The following is a 24,345-nucleotide window of genomic DNA, read 5'->3' as shown; positions in this document are numbered from 1 at the left end:
GATGTGATAAAGAACACAGACATGATTAAGTATTGACAGAAAACCAATAATTGATTACTAGATTTTACTAATATGTGTTTGGAGATCAAGGGAAGAGTGGTAAGAGGGGAAAAAGAAACATGGGTCATGCTCAAGACTTTGTAGGCCAATGTTCAGAATTGTTGTCTTTATTCTAACATCTTTAGGGGATATAAACAAAGAAATTAATTTATTTAGATTTATGGTTATTATTGATGTATGGCAAATGATGGGAAGAGAATAAGAGCTGGAAGAAAAAAAGCAGTTAGGTTTGTATTAGTATTCTCTAGAGAAATAAAACCAATAGGAGATAGATAGAGAGATAGAGCCATTGAGAGAGAGAAATTTTAAGGAATTGGTATAGACAATTGTGGAACTGGCAGTTCCAAAATCCAAAGGCAGTCCTGCAGATAAAATCTTAGTAAGAATTGATGTCACAGTGTTGAGTTTTAAGACAACCAAGAAACAGAACCCATCCTTTTCAGGGACCTTGTTTGTGTTGTTGTTATTTTGTTTGTTTTTGTCATATCAACTTATTGGATGAAGGCCACCCACATTATGGAGATTAGCCTCCTTTAATCAAAGTCTACTGATTTAAATGTCAATCACATCTACAAAATACCTACTTAGCAAAATCTACACTGGTGTTTGACCAAACTGGTCACCAGAGCCCAGCCAACTTCACACATAAAATCAGCTATCCCATGGGTACTATCTATATATCTATATATCTATATCTATATCTGTACATACATACATATAAGGCTAATTTGCAAATTGTTCGCTTGGGAGTTCCACTGGGAGAGCGGGAGTTTGATCGCTTGTTATGATGGGCGCTGACCACCAGGGGGTGACGCGGAACATGGCAGGTGACCAGCAGCAGCCGCGGGTGCTGAGGGAGCAAGGGAAGGAGGAGGCTTGAAGGCCAGACCTAGGGACCCAACCCTGCATGAATTTTGTGCACCAGGCCTCTAGTTGTGAAATAAATGTATAAGCTGGTAGCTTGGAGTAGAAGTGCTGACAATGAAAATGAAGAGAAATAGTAAATAAATATTAGGCTCAGAATGTATAAGACTTTGTCATCTAATGTAGACAGACATGAGAAGGGAATGAAGGAAATTACTGTCAGGTTTCAGAATCAGTAAATTGATTGGATAATATGAAACATTGGAGGAAAATAAGTTGGGATGGAAAGAGATAATTACATAATTTTAGACAGTTAATGCTAAGGATTCAATAGACAAAAATATGTTTATCTAAAATACTGAGTAGAAGCCAGGGAAAGAGAAATACATGTGGTAGTCATTTTGTATATAGAGGTAAATTAAGCTTCACAGAAAATACAATGGAGTTCCCTCCAGCTTCCTTAACACGATGCAAATCTGATCATGAACAAGTCACTCCAAGATTTTGTTCACTCAGTCTATGAAAATATCAGGATCCCTGCTCCTTCCCACAGAGAACCACTGTTTTGACCTGACAGAAGAATTCACAGGGTAATCAGGGGCATCTCATCCTGTTCTATAATGAGGTCCCCTGTAACTAGACTGGAGCAGAGATCAGGAACACAGGTCACAATGTATGACTCCACAGAGCACTTCCCCAGCTGATAACCTTCCTCCAAGAAGAATGTCATCAGTAATTTTGCTGTCTGGTTGCACTTGGTCTTTTCTACTCATAATGTACTCAGTTATAACTATAATTATCATGTTTATTTCAGGATAAGCTTCTGTAGAAACTAGACACAGTCTTAAAGGTTAGGAGGTACAATAATCATGACAGAAAACAACTTTTGAAAAAATGAATAATATTTAAGGGGATTTTAAGTATATGAAGTATTTTCATGTTAGAAATTTGTGTTGATAATTATAAATTTAGGCTAATTTTGTTAGAAGTAACTAATAATGGGCCTCTAATACTATTTGATATCAGAAAATCTACCCCCTATCTTCACACAATAGCTCTATACTGGCTAATGACATATGGATGAATATATCTTGACCACAGACACTCAATTTCCTTTTATTATATTTATGGTATGTAATCATATCAAATGCCACAAAATAGCAGGTTTCACTAAGAAAATATTATCTTGTGAAGCACTCTCTTCAGAGCCCCCTTAATGTCATTGTTCCGGAGGCTGTAGATGATGGGGTTCAGCATGGGGATCACCACCGTGTAGAACACAGACACCACCTTGTTCTGTTCAGTTGAGTAAATGGACTTGGGCATCATATATATGAATGTGATGGTCCCATAGAACAAGGTAACTGCTGTGAGGTGGGATGAGCAGGTGGAGAAGGCCTTGTGGCGCCCCTCATTGGAGCGCATCTTCAGGATGGTTACGAGAATGTACGTGTAGGAGACAATTATGACAAACACTGTGAACACAATGATGGAACCAGATGTAAATGAGGGGACAACTGCAGTGATACTGCTCTCAGAACAGGAGAGTTCAACTAGAGGAGCAAAATCACAGAAAAAATGATTGACTCGATTTGGTCCACAGAAGATTAAAAAATAGTAGCAAATAGCAAAGGAGGAAGCATTGAGAAAACCACCCACATAAGCCACTATGAGGAACTGGACACAGACTTGTGTGGTCATTTTGGTTGAATAAAGCAGTGGGCTGCAGATTGCCACAAAGCGATCATATGCCATGATAGCTAGAAGGAAGCACTCCACTGTCCCAAAGAATGCAGTTGAACCAAGCTGGGTGCAACATCCATGATAGGAGATGGGATTTCTCTCCACCAGGAAATTTACAAGCATATTGGGTGTGACAGAAGTTGAAAATCCTATGTCTGCAGAAGCCAAATGGCTCAGAAAAAAATACATAGGATGATGGAGCTGAGAAGAGATTCTGATAAGAATGATTGTGCTGAGGTTGCCAGATACAGTCACAAGGTAGATACACAGGATGATCATGAAGAGGATGACTTTAAGGATGGGGTCATCAGTTAAGCCCAGTAGAATGAAGCCTGTCACTGCCGTGTGGTTTGCATCCCCCAGGGAATCCATGAGATAATGTTGCTGCTACCAAACGAACCAGTGATGAAAGATTATGTTAAAGAAGTTTGAATTCAATGATTTATATTTTCATTAATACACATGGGAGTTATTAGAAACAAAATAATTATTCATGCTAAGTTAGGAGGTTTTTTAAGAGTCCAGAGCTACGTGCAGTGAATCTTGCATATTTTTAAGATTGTTTTTAGCAGAAGCATTAAAGAACCCACTTCAAATAATGTAGGTCTTTTTCTCTTTATATTATCAATTTATAAAATGTACTTAAAGTGGCTTTAAATTTAAACATTAAAAACATAACACTTATGTGAATAGCAAATGGGAATTGTCAGTATGAAAGAGAAGTAGATAAATGTAGGATTATATAATGGAAAAGTAATAGCTGTTTTTGAAGGTTTACTGAATGGTAAGCAGTGTGAAAATTTTAGATATAAAGTTCTATATTAATTTTCCTGAAATAATATTGAGGACTTACATTTATAGATGAAGAAACTGATTTGATATTGTAAAGTGACTCAGCAAGTTTATATAGCAAGTAATGGAATCAAGTTGTGAATCTCAGGCAGTTTGAAGTCAGTCCACTTCTTTTATAACTACACTGTAAATGAAATTAATACTCATAATGAAATTGAGTCTCTCAGAAATGGGTGGGTAACAAATTACCCCTTTTACAGCTACTGTGTAAAAGAGGTGCAGAGTTCATCAGAAAGATTACAGTTTCTGTCAATAAAACAAGATCATTTTTTAAAAGGAGAATTATAATTTTTAATAGGGCAATGAAGAAATAGAAAGAAATTTCACATTGAGATTACAAAGGAAGATACCCATTATAAATTTATTATATCTATCATTTACAATTAAACTATTATTATATCAAGTAGTTTAAAATATTAACCTAGCCCTAGCTGGTTTGGCTCAGTGAATAAAGCGTCAGCCTGTGGACTGAAGGGTCCTGGGTTCAATTCTGGTCAGGGGCATATGCCTGGTTGTGAGCTCGATCCCCAGTAGGGGACATGTAGGAGGCAGCCAATCAATGATTCTCTCTTACCATTGATGTTTCTATCTTTCTCCCTCCCTCTTCCTTACTCTCTGAATCAATAAAAAAATATATAAAATATATATCAATCTAAATATTGTATAAATTTACTTAAGTAAATCAAATAATTTCCTAATATCACAATGTTTTATAATTAGAGTATTACAAAATGAAATAAATTTAGTTTCAAAATAGTAAGCCGCTGAATAAAGTTACAGCCTAAAATTTTCAGAAGTTTACCCAGTTTCACCCAGCTCGTGACCAGATTGAACCCTGTCTCCAAGTTTTTGAGTGTTAAATCTCAACTTGGTCAAAAGTATCTGGTTGCCTGTAAGCTAAAGCATTCAGAACAATGATCAAAGGGAGATTTTGGATATTTATAAACATTAAGACTCCAAAGCATCTCAAGCCAATGAATTAATTAGCATATGGTTGAGTGCCAAGTTTAGATAGTGGGAAAGATCATGTGAATTTCTGTTCTTATGGGTGGATAAATGAGGAGTCATAGTATCCTAAATTATATTTCTTTATGCCCACTAAGTCAGCGGTTCTCAACCTGTGGTCGCCAACCTGTGGGTTGTGACCCCTTTGGGGGTCTAAAGACCCTTTCACAGGGGTCGCCTAAGAACATCAGAAAACTCATATATAATTACATATTGTTTTTGTAATTAATCACTATGCTTTAATTATGTTCAATTTGTAACAATGAAAATACATCCTGCATATCAGATATTTACATTACGATTTATAACAGTAGCGAAATTACAGTTATGAAGTAGCAATGAAAATAATTTTATGGTTGGGGGTCACCACAACATGAGGAGCTGTATTAAAGGGTCGCAGCATTAGGAAGGTTGAGAAGGACTGCACTAAGTAGACTGTAGAAACTTGGGTTAATTCAGCTAAGGTTACTTGCTAGCTGACTGCTGGATTACATCTGCCTTGTTTCTCCACCAGGCCTTGTGGGTGCAACTTTAGAGAATAAATGGCAATCATAGATTCCTCACAAAAGCCAAATCTTACCTGTTGACATAGGGATTCATTCATCTTACAGAAATAAATTAAACTCACTGATGTTATATAGTAGGCATGTTTTTATTATTGTTTGCCTTTGGGAATAAACCTCTGAAGATTCTGGAGATTCAAATATGAATTCAAAAGCACCAGGCATCATTATCACATTCTCAAGTGAGTATTAAGCAGTTCACTTCACACAAACACAACTATTCTTTAATGGGTCTGTCAATTTTCCACAGTGGCAGCACTAACCTTCATTCCCACCAACAGTGCTTGAGGGTTCCCTTTTGTCCACATCCTCACCAACATTTGTTGTTTGTTCATTTATGGACGATAGTCATTCTGACAAGTGTAAGGTGATATATTGTTGTAGTTTTAATTTGCATTTCTCTGATGATTAGTGACATTGAGCATCTTTTCATATGTCTGAAGCCACCTTCACATGTCCTCTTTGGAGAAGAGTCTATACAGGTCCTTTCCCCATTTTTTGTTTACTTCCTCTATTTTTTATTGGTTAACCCCTTGGTATTTGCAAACTAGTCTTTTAAAATATATCTTTATTATCGAGAGTATTACAGATGTCCTGATTTTTCCCCCCATTACCTCTCCCCTCCCACCCAGTTCCCAACCCACCCTAGGCCTTCACCACCCTATTGTTTGTGTCCATAGGTAATGCATGTATGCATGTTCTTTGGCTAATCTCTTCCCACCCCCAACCCTCTCTGAGATTCGTCAGTCTATTCCATGTTTCCATGCTTCTGGTCCTATTTTGTTCATCAGTTTATTTTGTTCATTTGATTCCTTGTTCATTTATTTGGATTTTTAGATTCAATTGTTTTTTTTTGTTTGTTTGTTTGTTTGGTTTTTAAAAAAATATATTTTATTGATTTTTCACAGAGAGGAAGGGAGAGAGATAGTTAGAAACATCGATGGGAGAGAAACATCGATCAGCTGCCTCCTGCACATCTCCCACTGGGGATGTGCTCGCAACCCAGGTACATGCCCTTGACCGGAATCGAACCCGGGACCCTTGAGTCCGCAGGCCGACGCTCTATCCACTGAGCCAAACCGGTTTCGGCTTTAGATTCAATTGTTGATAGGTATGTATATAGTGCCATTTTATTGTTCATATTTTTTTATCTTATTTTTTTTCTCCTTTTTTTCTTCTTAAAGAGTACCCTTCAACATTTCATGTAGTACTGGTTTGGTGGTGATGAACTCCTTTAGCTTTTTCTTGTCTGTGAAGCTCTTTATCTGACCAATTCTAAATGATAACTTTGCTGGGTAGAGTAATCTTAGTTATAGTTCCTTGCTAGTCATGACTTTGAATATTTCTTGCTACTCCCTTCTGCCCTGCAAAGTTTCTGTTGAGAAATCAGCTGACAGTTGTATGGGTACTCCCTTGTAGGTAACTAACTGCTTTTCTCTTGCTGCTTTTAAGATTCTCTCTCTGTCTTTAACCTTTTGTATTTTAATTATGATGTGTCTTGGTGTAGGCCTCTTTGGGTTCATCTTGTTTGGGACTTTCTGTGCTTCCTAGATTTATAAGTCTATTTCTTTCACCAGGTAGGGGAAATTTTCTCATTATTTCTTCAAATAAGTTTTCAATATCTTTGCCCATTTTTTCATTGGATTGTTTGGTGTGGGATTGTTTGTTTGTTTTTTGGTTTGTTTTTTGTGTGTATGTGTGTGTTGAGTTGTATAAGTTCTTTATAAATTTTGTATATTAACCCCCTATCAGATGTATCATTGGCAAATATGTTTTCCATTCAGTGGGTTGTCTTTTCATTTTGTTGATGGATTCCTTTGCTGTGCAAAAGCTTTTTAGTGTGATGTACTCCCATTTGTTTATTTTTTTTTGTTTGTTTTCCTTGCTCAAGGAGATATATCAGAAAAAAATGTTGCTATAAGAAATCTTCAAAATCTTACTGTCTACATTCTTTTCTAGGATATTTATGGTTTTGAGACTTACATTTAAGGTTTTAATCTTGAGATTATGCTTGTTTATGATGTAATGTATTCATCTGATTTTGGTATCAGGGTAATGCTGGCCTCATAAAATGTGTTTGGGAGTCATCCATCTTCTTCAGTTTTTTGGAACACTTTGAAAAGCATAGGTATTAATGCTTCTTTGGATGTTTGGTAAAATGTACCTGTGAAGCCATCTGGTTTAGGACTTTTCTTTGTATTTCCTTTGTTGAGAATTTTTAAATTACTGATTTGATATTATTAGTAGATATTTGTCTTTTCAGATTTTATTGTTCTATGTCAGTGGTTCTCAACCTGTGGGTCGCGACCCCTTCGGGGGTCGAACGACCCTTTCACATGGATCGCCTAAGACCATCGGAAAACACATATATAATTACATATTGTTTAATTATGATTAATCACTATGCTTTAATTATGTTCAATTTGTAACAATGAAAATACATCCTCCATATCAGATATTTACATTATGATTCTTAACAGTAGCAAAATTACAGTTATGAAGTAGCAACGAAAATAATTTTATGGTTGGGGGTCATCACAACATGAGGAACTGTATTAAGGGGTCACGGCATTAGGAAGGTTGAGAACCACTGTTCTATGTGATTCAGACTTGGAGGATTATATGTTTCTAGGATTTCCTCCATTTCCTCCAGGTTATCCAATTGGTGGGGATATAATTGTTCGAAGTATTTCTTTGTAATCTTTGTGTTTCTATGGTATCTGTTGGTCATCACTTCTCTGTCATATCTGATTTTATTTATTTGGACCCTGCCTCTCTTTTTATTGAAGAATCTGTCTAAAAGTAAATCAATTTTAATTCTCCAGAAAAGTAGTTCCTGGTTCCAATAATTTTTTTCTATTGTTATTTTAAACCCAATTTTTAAAATTTTTTCTCTGATCTTTATTATTTCCTTCCTCCCACTCAATCTGGGCTTTGTTTGTTGTTGTTTTTGTAGTTTCTTTAGATGTTAGTTTAGATTGTTTATTTAATATTTTTCTTTCTTGAGGCAGACCTGTATTGCTATGAATTTCCCTCTCAGAATTGCTTTGCAGATGTCTCATAGATATTTGGGTCATTGTGGTTTCATTTTCATTTGTCTCAGGTATTTCTTTATTTCTTCCTTGATCTCACTGTTAACCCATTCATTGTTTAGTGGCATGTTACTTATCCTCCATCTGTGTGAATATTTTTCAGGTTTCTTCTTATAAGTTGATTTCTAGTTTTATGCCATTGTTATTCAAGAAGGTGCATGCTATGAGTTCAATCTTAAATTTATTGAAACTCGTTTTGTAGCCTAACATATGGTTATCCTGGAATATACTATATGCACTGGAAAAGAATGTATATTCTGCTTCTTTGGGGTGAAATGTTCTAAAATTGTCAATTAAATTCATCTGGACTAATATGTCATTTAAAACTGCTGTTTCCTTGTTGATTTTCCAGTATGGATGATATACCCAATGATGCCAATGGTGTTAAAGTCTCCTACTGTTGATCTCTCTCTTTAGGACTGTCAAAAATTGCTTTATGTATATATGGGTGCTCCTGTATTGGGTGCATAAATGTTTATAAGGGTTATATCATCTTGTTGGATTGCTCCATATATCATTATTGTAATGTCCTTCTTTGTATCTTATTATAGCCTTTGTTTTAAAGTCTATTTTGTCTGATAAAAAGTATTGGTACCCCAGTTTCTTTCTGCTTCCATTTGCATGAAATAGCTTTTTTCATACCTTTACTTTGTCTGTGTGTGTCCTTCAATCTAAAGTGGGTCTCTTGTAGGCAGCATATGTATGGGTCTTATTTTATTCTCAAAGGGGTTCTCATATTGTCCCTTGACAGACTATATACCTAAAAGAAGACAAATTATTAAGAGGATATTTGTGACTTGGAGTTTTGTTTAACCTTTATGTGTTATAGTTACATACTCTGTAAAATACAGTAAAAACAAGCTTCATAGTTGTATTCTGATAATTAATTCCTTTAACCGGTAGATCTCTGAGAGCAGTACCTGGAATGTAGTAAACAATCTCATATTGTTAGCTTCTCTTGCTAATACTCTCAGTGCTGCCACTACTACCCTTACTATTTGACTTCTAGATTTTCAAACTCTCTAACCATGCAAATATATGAAAAAGACATTTTTAATATAACATGTTTACAAATCTTTTAATAACTGTGCTGGGATTCTAGTTGCCAATCTGAGTTAATCAGTGTGGAGGCAAGGTCTTAATTATGGTGAGCATGAGTTTGTGTAATGGCCTATCAAATTTGTAGCAAGATCTGACACAAACATTCGGTCACTTGAATCACAGTGAAACATTCAACATATCAGTGGCCAGGATTCAAAGCCAGCAGAACTAGTGGTTCATGACACAGCAAAGCTTCATTCAGCCATCCATTCATGCATTAATTGTTTCATTCATTTCAACTAGGCATTTATGCTGCTATGAAAATAGATGCATAGGGAGAGAAAAAGACATTTTTGCTGTCTCTATGAAGCTTCCAACATTGTGGAGAAAACGAATACTGAATATTCAATTACAAGTGCACAGAATATTCTGAAGAAAATACACAGGGTTCTACAGAGGGATAACAGGTGTACTCAGTTATAACTATAATTACCACATTTATTTTAGGATATTTGTAAAAATGAATTATAATTGAGGGGATTTTAAGTATATAAAGTATTTTTATGTTAAGAAAGCTGTGTTCATAGATATAAATTTAGGTTAATTTTATTACAAGTGACTGACTGTGGGCCTCTGATACTATTTGATATCAGAAAATACACCCCCCCCCATTTTCATAAAAAGAACTCCACATGGCTAATTACATACAAATTAATATATTTTTACCACGGACACTCAATTTCCTTTTATTATATTTATGGTATGTTATCATATCTAAGCTCATAAAATAGCAGGCCTCACTAAGAAAATATTATCTTGTGAAGCACTTTCTTCAGAGCCCCCTTAATGTCATTGTTCCGGAGGCTGTAGATGATGGGGTTCAGCATGGGGATCACCACCGTGTAGAACACAGATACCACCTTGTTCTGTTCGGTTGAGTAAATGGACTTGGGCATCACATATGTGAATGTGAGGGTCCCATAGAACAGGGTGACCGCAGTGAGGTGGGATGAGCAGGTGGAGAAGGCCTTGCGGCGCCCCTCTTTGGAGCGCATCTTCAGGATGGTGATGAGGATGTACATGTAGGAGACAATTATGACAAACACTGTGAACACAATGACGAAGCCACATGTAAATGAGGGGACAACTGCAGGGATACTGCTATCAGAGCAGGAGAGTTCAACTAGAGGAACAAAATCACAGAAAAAATGATTGACTCGATTTGGTCCACAGAAAAATAAAAAATAGACGGAAATAGTGAAAGAGCAAGCATTGACAAAACCAGCTATGTAAGCCACTATGAGGAACTGGACACAGACTTGTGTGGTCATTTTGGTTGAATAAAGCAGTGGGCTGCAGATTGCCACAAAGCGATCATATGCCATGATAGCCAGAAGGAAGCACTCCACTGTCCCAAAGAATGCAGCTGAACCAAGCTGGGTGCAACATCCATGATAGGAGATGGGAATTCCCTCCACCAGGAAGTTTTCAAGCATATTGGGTGTGACAGAAGTTGAAATAGCTATGTCCGCAGAAGCCAGGTGGCTCAGAAAAAAATACATAGGATGATGGAGCTGAAAAGAGATTCTGATAAGAATGATTGTGCCGAGGTTGCCAGATACAGTCACCAGGTAGATAACCAGGATGATCATGAAGAGGATGACTTTAAGGATGGGGTCATCAGTTAAGCCCAGTAGAATGAAGCCTGTCACTGCCGTGTGGTTTGCATTCCCCAGGGAATCCATGAGATAATGTTGCTGCTACCAAACGAACCAGTGATGAAAGATTATGTTAAAGAAGTTTGAATTTAATGGTTTATGTTCTTCAATACAAATAGGAGTTATTGTAAACAAAATAATTATTCAAGCTAAGTTAAGACTTTTTTTGAGAGTCCACAGCTATGTGCAGTGAATCTTGTGTATTTTAAAAATTGTTTTTAGCAGAAACACTAGATGTGGGAAACCGCTTATTGTCTTCACTAGTTGAGAAGCATAGACAAGGATCCCGGAAAGCTGGTGACCATTGAAGCCCTAGCAAAGGTCAGAGCTGTGCACCCAGTTAGTCCAGACAATGGTAGCTGAAGCAACTTCCCCACCAGATAGTCATGTAAATCCTTATTGATAAGATGGTCTGCCTATTACTGGAAATTGCCTGCTGATGGGCTAGTCTGTGTGTTACTGGAAATTGCCTGCCTAAGGGCTATGCTATGGGTGTATCCCAGATCAATAAAAGCTTGGTGAGGCCTGAGCACCAGTGGAAGTCCTTCCCCTTGAGTTGGACTTGCCCGCCTGGCCCCCCAATATTTCCAATTATCTCTTGTCTCTTCTCTTTCATTTGTGTGCGGCTCCTCTTCCAGATCCTGAACCCTGAACCATGCGGGATGTGGAGGGAAACATTTACCACAACTAGAGAACCCACTTCAAATAATGTAGGTCTTTTTCTCTTTATATTATCAATTTATAAAATATACTTAAAGTGGCTTTGAATTTAAACATTATAAACAAGACTAAGTAATAATAGCAAATAGGAATGATCAGCATAACAGAAAAGATAAATGTATAATGAAGACATGAGTAATAGCTAACAGTTATTGAAAGTTTACTAAATGGTAGGCACAGTGTGAACATTTTAGATATATAGTTCTATCTTAATTTTCATGAAATAATGAGGACTTACATTTATGGATGAAGAAACTGACTTGACATTATAAAATGACTCACCAAGTTTACATAGCAAGTGGTGGAATCAAGTTGTGAATTTCAGGCAGTTTGAAGCCAGTCCATTTTTTTGTAATTACACTATAAATGAAATTAATAGTCATGATGAAGAAGTGTGTGGGTAACAAGTTATCCTTTTGAGTCTCTCAGAAATGTGTGGGTAACAAATTACCCTTTTTACAGCTAATGTATAAAAGAGGTGCATAGTTAATCAGAAAGTTTATAGTTCCTAAAACTAAAACAAGACTTTTTAAAAGGAGAATTACAGACCCAGCTGGTGTGGCTTGGTGGTTGAGCATCAACCTATGAACCAGGAGGTCATGGTTTGATTCCCAGTCGGCACATGCCTGGGTTGTGGGCTCCATCCCCAGTGTGGGGCGTACAGGAGGCAGCCAATCTATGATTCTTTTTTGTCATTTATATTTCTATCTCTCTTTCCCTCTCCCTTCCTCTCTGAAATCAATAAAAATATTTTTTAAAATGAAGAATTACAGTTTTCTTAACAGGATAAATAAGAAAGAAATTTCAAATTGAGATTACAAATAAAGACACCTAGTATAAATTTAACATTTACAATTAAAATATTGTTATATCAAGTAGTTTGAAATATGAGCCTAAATACATCAAATCACTTCCTGATATAACAATGTTTTATAATTGGAGTATTATAGAATGAAATAAACCTAGTTTTAACATAATAAGCAGCTGAATAAAGTTACAGCCTAAAATTTTCAGAAGTTTACCCAGTTTCACCCAGCTCATGGCCAGACTGAACCCCGTCTCCAAGTTTTTGTCTGTTTATTCTCAACTTGATCAAAAGTATCTGGTTGCCTGTAAGCTAAAGAATTCAGAAAAAATGAACAAAGGGATATTTTCCACAGAATATTTACAAACAGTAAGTCTCCAAAGCATCTCAAGCCAATGAATTAATTAGCATTATGGTTGAGTGCCAAGTTTAGACAGTGGGAAAGATCATGTGAATTTCTGGTCTTATGGGTGGATAAAGGAGGAGTCCTGGTACCCTGAATTATATTTGTTTATACCCACTAAATAGACTGTAGAAACTTGGGTTAATTCAGCTAAGGTTACTTGCTAGCTGACTGCTGGATTCCATCTGCCTTGTTTCTCCACCAGGCCTTGTGGGTGCAACTTTAGAGAATAAATGGAAATCATAGATCTTCACAAAAGCCAAAATCTTACCTGTTGATACAGGAATTCATTCTCTTACAGCAATAAATTCAAAATCATTATAGTTATATAGTAGGCATGTTTTTATTATTGTTTGCCTTTGGGGATAAACCTCTGAAGAATCTAGAAGTTCAAATGTGAATTCAAAAGCACCAGGGATCATTATCACATTCTCAAGTGAGTATTGAGCAGTTCACTTAACACAAATACAAATACAAATAATTTTCAAGAGGTCTGTCAATTTTGAACTAATCGGTATTTTTCTTAATGTCTAGATTTTGGTGTACTTTATTTATTGGGAGTATAAATAATAAATTGTTTCATAGCTAAATATTGTTTCTAAGTGTGCTTTGATATTTCAGGTTAAGTAATATTAAACTTCAGCTATAAAATGGTAACCTTAGTTTCATTCATTCAACATGTGTTGAATGTGTATTTTATAAGTGTTTTATCATGATATATGTATGATACTCCTTTAGATGCCTTGGGGTGGAATGCCACCTAAAGTTGAATTTTAAATAACATAATTATTTAGAAAGTGTTTGTTTTTTTTCTAGCAAAATGTGTACAATGTATATCTTTAAAGTTATAGAGAACTGTGAAGTAAAGAGAGTTCTTAATGACTTCCACATCAGAATTAATTCACATGCTTCAAACGGATGACTACTGGTTAATGGCTTATTTGACTAGATGAGTGATGGTAGAACAGCTATCTTCAACCTGAAGATTCAAGCTAATTCTCTTGCTAATCCTTATTTTAGAAAGTCCTATCTCACCCTGCTAATGCAGCACTCAATGGAAATTCCACTGATATTTGCCAAACACTGTGCTTAACACTATATTTACTTATTCTCATTTAATCCTCACAATAATTTGGTGAGCTAAGTATTCCCAATATCCTAATTTTACAGAAAGTGAACTGAGGCATAAAGATACTTGTCCAGTAGACCCAACTGGTATAATTCAAGCTAGGTTTAAAATTCAACTCAGACTGATGCTAGCATGTATACTCGTGCCCTGGGTCCCACGGGAAGCCCTGGGAAAGGTGTCCCAAGCCAGAAGGGTCCCATCTTCTCATTACCTGGGTAAGGGAAGCGAAACCAAGGGGCTTGGCTCAGAAAGGCGCCTTTAGTGACTGTGCGGGCCAGGTACTTGTAGGCTGTGGGGGCTGAGGGGAGGGTATTGGTCTTGGTGAACGCCAAGCACAGGAGCTAGGAGATGCAGAGTGCCACCGCTACTGTCATCTTGTCAACTTTAAAACTTAAGTGCATCAGTTATGACCACTGGTTCCCAACTATTCCTGACCTCTACACTACACAGTTTTTGCTTCCCACCCTCAACACTCTGCCTGACTCCCTATAACTGGCTAGGCCTACACTGTAGCTTTGAGTGCCAGGTCAGTACTCAGAATCCCAACATATTCTGATGTTGCTTACCCACGACCAACTCCTGTTCATCTTACCTCCCAATTCCTTCTTGTGTCCACTTTATCTCAACTCTGCAAAGCGGTATACTTGATTTTCCTACATGTACATTTGGTCTTCCACTGAACAGCCCAAGTGAGTCATTTATTAAAATAATTTAACATTACTTTTTTTTAATGCTATCAATTACATGCACTTGGTTTAAATGGCTCAGAAGAGATAACAATTGTCCATCTTCTCTTCCTTTAAAAATCCCCATAGGTGCCCTAGCCGGTTTGCCTCGGTGGATAGAGTGTTGGCCTGTGGACTGAAGGGTCCCAGGTTTGATTCTGGTTAAGGGCACATGCCTGGGTTGTGGGCTCGATTCCCCAGTAGGAGGTGTTATGCCCAGATTTCAAGATTCCCAAGAAACCACATCAGGGAGCCAGCCAATCCGATGCAAAAGCATAAGAATCTGTATTTCAAGCTAGCTTGACCTCCCCGTCCACCAGACTCACCGACACAATGGCAAACCAAGTGGCTGAGAGAGAGAACCCCGCCTAGAGACTGGTTATATAGGGGGGGTTGGAGTAAGGGGAGGAGAAAGGACTGTGCTCTGCCGATTGGCCAGGCGCAAGCCGGGTCTTGTTACACAGGATGTGGTCATATCTATGGCGCGCACTTCCCTTGATTGTCATTGGTTAGTTTAAAATCCCGGGTGTGGCCAACAGAGGCCTGGGCTTCCGGGAAGAAGGCTGCACGTGGCCCCAACATGGAGGATACAGGCAAGATGGAGGGCATAGCCCTCGCCCTTTCAATTTTATATATTTAAATGCCATTTAACAAAGAAAAATCAACCAAAAAAATGAGTTCGCGTGTCACCTCTGACACGCGTGTCATAGGTTCGCCATCACTGGCCTAGATTCTTGCTCAAATATTGTGATATTGTTCTAACTTGCCTTGTAATTTCCCCAACCCCATGAGAAATATTTATTTCTAGATATTTGTTATGCCCAGAATGTTATGCCCAGATTTCAAGATTCCCAAGAAACCACATCAGGGAGCCAGCCAATCCGATGCAAAAGCATAAGAATCTGTATTTCAAGCTAGCTTGAGCTCTCCATCCACCAGACTCACCGACACATCGGCTAGCCAAGTGGCCAAGAGAAAGGGAACCCCGCCTAGAGACCGGTTATATAGGGGGGGTTGGAGTAAGGGGAGGAGAAAGGACTGTGCTCTGCCGATTGGCCAGGCGCAAGTCGATGTCTTGTTCCTGGGTGTGGCTAGCAGAGTCTTAGACTTCCGGGAAGAAGCTCCTTGCCAAACACGTAGCCAAGGTAAGATGGAGGACGTAGCCCTTACCCTGGGGCAAGATGGAGGGTGTAGCCTTTACCCTGGGGCAAGGTGGAGGGCCTAGCCTTTACCCTGGGGCAAGGTGGAGGGCCTAGCCCTCGCCCTTTCAGGAGGCAGCCAATCAGTGATTCTCATCATTGATTTCTCTCTCTCCCTCTTCCTTTCTCTCTGAAATCAATAAAAAAATATATATATATTTTAAATCCCCACAGGTAGCCACTCTTGACTCTTTGAACTTTTTTATGATTGAGATTACTCAGTATCCTATATAATAAAACCCTAATATGCAAATCGACTGAATGGGGAACGGCTGGTCTATAAATAATATGCTTTACTAAAGAAAACTTAGAATTTCTATCTGTGCTCCTACTAGTTTTCCTTTTTATTTATTGGGAACATAATTGCTACAAGGAAAAACCCTTAGTTTTTCCAAGTCTAGAGAATCATTACCGATATTATTTGTTCAATTTATTATAACAAGGTCATAATAATCCATGTTAAATATCAAAAAAGAAAATAAATTTTAATTCAATATTCTATTGCAAAGATTAAGTAAAAATGAATAATTTCTCACAGCTAAAAAGAACTAGAATGTGATGGTATCATGTTTTGAAAGATATACAGCATTCAATACATAGAACTAAAGTAGAATCTTATCGGCCAGCAGTGGTTCTCAACCTTCCTAATGCCGCGACCCTTTAATACAGTTCCTCATGTTGTGGTGACCTCCAACCATAAAATTATTTTCGTTGCTACTCCATAACTGTAATTTTGCTACTGCTATGAATCGTAATGTAAATATCTGATATGCAGGATGTATTTAGGCAACCCCTGTGAAAGGGTCATTCGACCCCCAAAGGGGTCGCGACCCACAGGTTGAGAACCACTGGGCTAGGGTATTATAAACTCAAATTTATTAAAGTTAAGTAGAGAATAAAATAAATCTTACTCCCCAAAATAGCATGTTTTCAATTTCTTTAATGATCATATATATTATTTTCAATATTTTATTCATATCTATATAACAAGGTGTAATGACTAGCTTAGTTCATTGGCATCTCAAATTCTACATTGCCTAAAAAAATCAGTTTCTTTCTATTTTGAGTTTCTAGCTATTATAATAATCATCTGGTTGTAACTTAAATTTTAATCAAAGCTGAATTAAATAACCTGGAGCATAAAATGTGTGTTTCTAAAGATTATACCATTTTTAATTCATCTAGAATTTTTATATGTTCATTTATTGACATTGTGCACAGCTCCATCCCTCACATCAGTCAGTATACTCAAACACTCATATAACTTTCACTCCTTTCAATAATTGGTTTTTTATTTTCTATTCTTTTAAACCTTAGAACTCTATGTAATATACATTTCACATTTATTTTACTTTAACTATAGAAGATATCTAATGACCCCTATTTTATGATTATAAAGATATCTTCCCATCTATTCTTCTCTTCAACTATCTTTCCAGCACTGAGTTCTTATTTCAGTCACATTTCCTTGATACTGTGTTCTGTAATTAGAATAAATTTTTATAAATTTCATATGCTGACTACAAAATATTGAAGGATGGTGCTATTATGCCTATATACATTATATTCCCTGGAGAACCAGGGCTTGAGATTGCACCCTTCTTTGCTTTTCTTCTTTTTTGCTGCCCTGCTTCCCTGACTCCCTTCCTAGTTTCTCCTGGGAGCAGCTTCTACATAAATCACTTTAAAACAAACCCTCTTCTCAGGATATGCTTCCAGGGAAACTAACCTAAGATAACATTGATAACCCAAGATGACCAAAAATCAGAATTTTGCTAAGTATGACTTTACCCATAACCACCCTCCAAAAAAGACAAAATCAAAAATTGGTCCAAGAACATTTAAGTAATTATGCAATTCAAGGGCATATTAGGGCATTTGTTTAGGGCAGTGCCAAAAACAACTTCTAGAATGGAATTATTTATACAGTGAAGTGTTGGAGTGGTATTTTCCCTTCTCTCGCCAAGAGGTTAAGTGGTGTGGGCAAAGGATTGTAGCGCACACTTTTGATACCTACATCACTTATTCTTGCCCCAGTTATGATTTTTTTTTTCGCTTAAAGTATTACAAAGGGTATTACATAAGTGTCCTTTTTTTTCCCCCCGCCCTTGACAAACCCCTACCCTCCCTTACCCCCCAGTGTCTTATGTCCATTAGTTATGCTTATATGCATGCATACAAGTCCTTCGGTTGATCTCTTACTCCCCTCCCTCTTGCCCCCCAACTCTCTCTGGCCTTCCCACTGTAGTTTGACAATCAGTTTGAGGCAGCTCTGCCTCTGTATCTATTATTGTTCAAAAGTTTGTAATGGTCTTTATTATCCATGAATGAGTGAGATCATGTGGTATTTTTCCTTCATTGACTGGCTTGTTTCACTTAGCATAATGCTCTCCAGTTCCATCCATGATGTTGCAAATGGTAGGAGTTCCTTCTTTTTAACAGCAGCATAGTATTCCATCGTGTAGATGTACCACAGTTTTCTAATCCATTCATCTACTGATGGGCACTTAGGCTGTTTCCAGATCTTAGCTATGGTGAATTGTGCTGCTATGAACATCTGGTTACATATATCCTTTCTGATTGGTGTTTCTGGCTTCTTGGGATATATTCCTAGTAGTGGGATCACAGGGTCAAAAGGGAGTTCCATTTCCAGTTTTTTGAGGAACCTCCATACTGCCTTCCATAGTGGCTGCACCAGTCTGCATTCCCACCAGCAGTGCACAAGTGTTCCTTTTTCTCCACATCCTCTCCAGCACTTGTCGTTTGTTGATTTGTTGATGATGGCCATTCTGACAGGTGTGAGATGGTACCTCATTGTTGTTTTGATTTGCATCTCTCGGATGATTAGTGACTTTGAGCATGTTTTCATATGTCTCTTGGCTTTCTGAATGTCCTCTTTTGAAAGGTGTCTATTTAGATCCTTTGCCCATTTTTTGATTGGATTGTTTATCTTCTTTTTGTTAAGTTGTATGAGTTCCCTATAAATTTTGGAGATTAAGCCCTTATCAGATATGACGTTGGCAAATATGTTTTCCCACGAGGTGGGTTTTCTTGTTGTTTTGTTGATGGTTTCTTTTGCTGTGCAGAAGCTTTTTATTTTGATGTAGTCCCATTTGTTCAGTTTCTCTTTAGTTTCAACTGCCCTAGGAGCTGTATCAGTGAAGAAATTGTTTTGGCATAAGTCTGAGATTTTGTTGCCTTTGTATTCTTCTAGAATTTTTATGGTTTCCTGTCGTACATTTAAGTCCTTTATCCATTTTGAGTTTATTCTTGTGTATGGTGTAAGTTGGTGGTCTAGTTTCATTTTCTTGCATATATCTGTCCAATTTTCCCAACACCATTTATTGAAGAGACTATCTTGGTTCCATTGTATGTTCATGCCTCCTTTGTCAAAAATTAATTGAGCATATTGGTTCGGGCTAATTTCTGGACTCTCTATTCTATTCCACTGATCTATATGTCTGTTCTTGTGCCAGTACCAGGCAGTTTTGAGAACAGTGGCTTTGTAATACAGTTTGATATCTGGCATTGAGATCCCACCTACTTTGTTCTTTCTCAGGATCGCTGCAGGTATTTGGGGTCTTTTTTTATTCCAGATGAATTTTTGGAGAGTTCGTTCTAGATCTTTGAAGAAGGCCATTGGTATTTTAATGGGAAGTGCGTTGAATTTATAGATTGCTTTGGGTAGTATGGACATTTTAATGATGTTGATTCTACCAATCCAAGAACATGGTATGTTCTTCCATCTGTTTATGTCTTCCTCTATCTCTTTTTTCAACGTCCTGTAGTTTTCTGAGTAGAGGTCTTTAACCTCTTTAGTTAAGTTTATTCCTAGGTATCTTAATTTTTTTGGTGCGATGGTAAATGGGGTTGTTTTTCTAATCACTCTTTCTGAAAGTTCACTATTGGTGTATAGAAATGCCTCAGATTTCTTGGGGTTAATTTTGTATCCTGCTACATTGCCAAATTCATGTATTAAGTCTAGTAGCTTTTTGATGGAGTCTCTAGGGTTTTGTATGTATAATATCATGTCATCTGCAAATAAGGACAGTTTTACTTCCTCTTTTCCAATTTGGATGCCTTTTATTTCTTCTTCTTGCCTAATTGCAATGGCTAATACTTCCAGTACTATGTTGAACAGGAGTGGTGAGAGTGGGCATCCCTGTCTTGTTCCTGTTCTTAGGGGAAATGGTGTTAGTTTTTGTCCATTGAGTATGATGTTGGCTGTGGGCCTGTCATATATGGCTTTTATTATGTTGAGGTATGATCCTTCTATTCCCACCTTTCTGAGAGTTTTTATCAAAAATGGGTGTTGGATTTTGTCGAATGCTTTTTCTGCATCAATTGATATGACCATGTGGTTTTTTTCTTTCAATTTGTTTATGTGATGTATCACATTTATTGATTTACGGATGTTGTACCATCCTTGCATCTCTGGGATAAATCCTACTTGGTCATGGTGTATGATCCTTCTGATGTACTGCTGGATCCGATTTGCTAAGATTTTGTTGAGGATTTTGGCATCTATGTTCATGAGGGATATTGGCCTGTAATTCTCTTTCATTGTGATGTCTTTACCTGGTTTTGGTATTAGGGTGATGCTGGCTTCATAGAATGAGCTTGGAAGTGTTCCTTCCTCTTGAATTTTTTGTAGTAGTCTGAGGAGGGTAGGTTTTAGTTCTTCCTTGAATGTTTGGTAGAATTCCCCTGTGAAGCCGTCTGGCCCTGGGCTTTTGTTTGCTGGAAGCTTTCTGATGACTGCTTCAATTTCTTCCATAGTTATTGGCCTATTGAGGTTTTTAGATTCTTCCTGATTGAGTTTTGGAATGTTGTATTTTTCTAGGAATTTGTCCGTTTCCTCCAGGTTGTCTAGTTTGTTGGAGTAGAGTTGCCCGTAGTATGTTTAACAATCATTTGTATTTCTGTGGGGTCTGTTGTTATTTCGCCTCTATCATTTCTGATTTGGTTTATTTGGGACCTTTCTCTTTGCTTCTTGGTGAGCCTGGCGAGGGGTTTGTCAATCTTGTTTATCCTTTCAAAGAACCAGCTCTTGGTTTCATTGATTTTCTGTATTGTTTTTTTGGTCTCTATGTCATTGATTTCTGCTCTAATCTTTATTATCTCCTTCCTTCTGCTCACTCTGGGGTTTTCTTGTTGCTCTCTTTCTAATTCTTTGAGTTGTAGAGTTAGATGATTAACTACCATTTTTTCTTGTTTTTTGAGATAGGCCTGTAGAGCTATAAACTTCCCTCTCAGGACTGCTTTCATTGTGTCCCAGAGGTTTTGGATTGTTGTGTTTTCATTGTCATTAGTGTCCAGGATGTTTTTAATTTCTTCTTTGATGTCATCGGTAACCCAATCAATATTTAATAACATGCTATTCAGCTTCCAAGTGTTTGAGTATTTTGGGTTGTTTTTATTGTAGTTTATTTCTAACATTATGCCATCGTGGTCTGAGAAGATGCTTTTTATGATCTCAATCTTCTTGAATTTGTGGAGACTTTGCTTGTGACCCAATATGTGGTCTATTTTTGAATATGTCCCATGAACACCTGAGAGGAATGTATATTCCGCAGCTGTGGGGTGTAGTGTTCTGAAGATGTCAATTAAGTCCATCTGATCTAGTGAGTCATTTAGGATTGCTGTTTCTTTGCTGATTGTTTTTCTAGCGGATTTATCCAGTGATGTCAGTGGTGTATTAAAGTCCCCTACTATGATTGTATTATTGTCGATTTCTCCCCTGATATCTTCCAGAAGTTTTCTTATGTATGTGGGTGCTCCTGCATTGGGTGCATATATGTTTACCAGGGTTATATCTTCTTGTTGTATTGATCCCTTTAGTATTATGAAGTGGCCTTCCTTATCTCTGGTTATGGCCTTCACTTTGAGATGTATTTTGTCAGATATAAGTATTGCTACCCCAGCTTTCTTTTCCTTTCCATTTGCGTGAAAGATATTTTTCCATCCCTTCACTTTCAGTCTGTGGGAGTCTCTTCCAATGAGGTGGGTCTCTTGTAGACAGCAGATGTATGGGTCATGTTTTTTTATCCATTCAGCCACTCGATGTCTTTTAGTTGGAGCATTTAGTCCATTTACATTTAAAGTTATTATTGAAAGGTACTTGTTTGTAGCCATTTCTTTTTGTGTGTGTGTGTGTGGCTGTTTTCTTTCTGAGCTTGATATTTCTTCTTTTACACCAGTCCCTTTAGCATTTCTTGCATGGCTGGCTTGGAGGTGATAAACTCCCTTAGCCCTTTTTTGTCTGTGAAGCTTCTTATTTCCGCTTCAATTTTGAATGATAGCCTTGCTGGATAGAGTATTCTTGGATTCAGTCCTTTGCTTTGCATCACTTTGTAGATTTCCGTCCATTCTTTTCTGGCCTGATGTGTTTCTGTTGAGAAATCATTTGATAATCTAATGGGAGATCCCTTGTATGTTACTTTCCGCCTCGCTCTTGCAGCCTGTAAGATTCTCTCTTTATCCTGAACATTTGCCATGGTAATTATGATGTGTCTTGGTGTGGGTCTTTTCGGGTTCACCTTGTTTGGGACTCTCTGGGCTTGTGTGACTTTTTTCTTCCCCACCTCAGGGAAGTTTTCTGATATTATTTCTTCGTATAGGTTTTCTAATCCATGTTCATCTTTCTGTTGTTCTGGCACCCCTATTATTCGTATGTTGCTTCGTTTCATGTTGTCCCAAAGTTCCCTTAGGCTCTCCTCCTGTCTTTTAATTTTTTTCTCCATTTGCAGTACAGTTTGAGTGTGTTTTGCTTCCTTGTCTTCTAATTCACTGATTCGGTCCTCCGCTTCTCCCAGTCTACTGTTGATACTTTCAGTGGTGTTTTTTATTGCAGCTATGTCGCTCTTCATTTCTTCTTGGGACTTACTTAAGTTGTTGATTTTTTCATCTGTTTCTTCTAGCTTCTTGCATACGTAGTTGAGTTTTTCATCTGTTTCTTCTTGCTTCTTGAACATCCGGTGCATGTACTCTAGGAACCTTATTCTGAATTCTTTTTCCGTCATGTTGCATATCTCTGTCTCACTTAGCTGCTTTTCTGGCGAGTCCTCCTTTTCTTTCCTTTGGGGGTTTCTTTGTCTACCCATGTTTGATCTCACTGACATTACTAGTTGTTGAATTGTTTGGACCCTGGGTGGCAGTGGCTGCTCCCTGGGTGGCAGTGGCTTCTCGGTCTGTGGTTGCTCCTTGGGCGGTTGTGGTAGCAGCGGCTCCTCTGTTGATAGCAGAGCCTCTGGTGGGTGCTGTTCACAGTTGTGGTGGCTCTTCTGGCTGGTGGAGGGAGGCTTCAGACGCAGCAACTGTTCCCCAGGCAGAGCGTGTGGTGATCAGGAGGCCGCTGTTGCTTGAATCTGTTGCGTTGATTTAAAGGCACAAAATACAACACAACAAGGCACGACGTACCAGGCACTGAACACTATTGTATTTACGATATTACTAACCCCAAATAAAGGTGGCCACCCGAGCTAAGAGAGTTGGGAGATAAGGGGGAAAGAAGAGAAAAAGGTAGAAGAGAAAAAAGAAAGAAAGAAAAAAAGGAGTGCAAAAATGAGATTGGAAAAGGGAGGGGAAAAAGAGGAGGAAAAAAAAAAAAGTAAGAGAGAAAAGAGAGTGAAGTGTAAAAGGGGGAGAGACTATTTATATGAGGAGAAAACTCCTATAGGTCCGCCACTAATACCAACAAATTGCAGCAACAGATTCCTGGAGATGAATACAAACTACAAACAACCAATAATATCAAGCGACGCAAGGGGACAGAGAAGCGCAGAAATAACCGGGGGTGGGGGGGAGAGGGAGGGGCAGGAAAATAAAAAGAATAAGCAGTCTAACCTCACAAACAATCAAAAAAAAACAAAACCAATATACTCGTCAATCAAGCAAACAACAATAAAACAATAGAGAGAGAAAAGAAGAAGAAGAGAGAGAAAAAAAATGGATAGTGAAGGAAGATAAGGGAAAGGTGTATAAGGATTTAGAACAGGGGATTGGACATAGGATATTTAAGCAGGGTTAAATTATGACAGAGGGTAAAAAGAATAGGGAAGATCAAAAGCTGGAGTAGGGTAAGAGAAACAGGACAGCAAAAGGGAAAAAGTGGGGAAGATTGTTTAGCACAGAGGCAAATTGAGGTAGAGAAAAATGTTGCTAAAGGAACGATGAAAATAGAATGGAGAACATTAGTCCCAAAATAAAATAAAGACAAGATAAAATGACACTTTAAAAAATGGTAAAATGGTAGCGGTAATAATACTAGTTAAAAATAAAAATGTAGTAGCTGAAAGGGCAAAATCAGGTGATGGAGAAAAAGAAAAATGAAAAAAAAATGTTTTCTTAGTTAAAAGGAGAAAAAGTAATTTAAAAAAATAAAAATAAAAATGTGCAGTAATGCAGGTGCTTCAGATCTTCTACTC

The 24,345-nt window shown here is 37.6% G+C and overlaps 2 protein-coding genes across 2 annotated transcripts; both read right to left on the bottom strand.

Annotated features, from left to right (window-relative positions):
• Positions 1-2,094: 2,094 nt before the first annotated feature.
• Positions 2,095-3,040, bottom strand: LOC139018049 (olfactory receptor 5P76-like). Its single transcript, XM_070426686.1, has one exon. It carries the CDS (start codon positions 3,037-3,039, stop codon positions 2,095-2,097), a length of 945 nt encoding a protein of 314 aa, XP_070282787.1. The 5' UTR covers position 3,040.
• A 6,980-nt stretch (positions 3,041-10,020) lies between these two features.
• On the bottom strand, positions 10,021-10,966 carry LOC139018048 (olfactory receptor 5P76-like). Its single transcript, XM_070426685.1, has one exon. It carries the CDS (start codon positions 10,963-10,965, stop codon positions 10,021-10,023), a length of 945 nt encoding a protein of 314 aa, XP_070282786.1. The 5' UTR covers position 10,966.
• Between the last annotated feature and the right edge of the window lie 13,379 nt (positions 10,967-24,345).

This window comes from Myotis yumanensis, unplaced genomic scaffold (assembly GCF_028538775.1).
Source record: "Myotis yumanensis isolate MYYU_CA2020_CCGP unplaced genomic scaffold, mMyoYum1.0.hap1 SCAF_10, whole genome shotgun sequence".
In the NCBI taxonomy this organism is placed as follows: Eukaryota; Metazoa; Chordata; class Mammalia; order Chiroptera; family Vespertilionidae; genus Myotis; species Myotis yumanensis.
This window is presented reverse-complemented; position numbering and strand designations above follow the sequence as displayed.

Bases quoted from the DNA above. Each gene is read 5' to 3' on its own strand.
- LOC139018049 (XM_070426686.1), bottom strand. From the start codon at position 3,039: ATGGATTCCCTGGGGGATGCAAACCACACGGCAGTGACAGGCTTCATT.
- LOC139018048 (XM_070426685.1), bottom strand. From the start codon at position 10,965: ATGGATTCCCTGGGGAATGCAAACCACACGGCAGTGACAGGCTTCATT.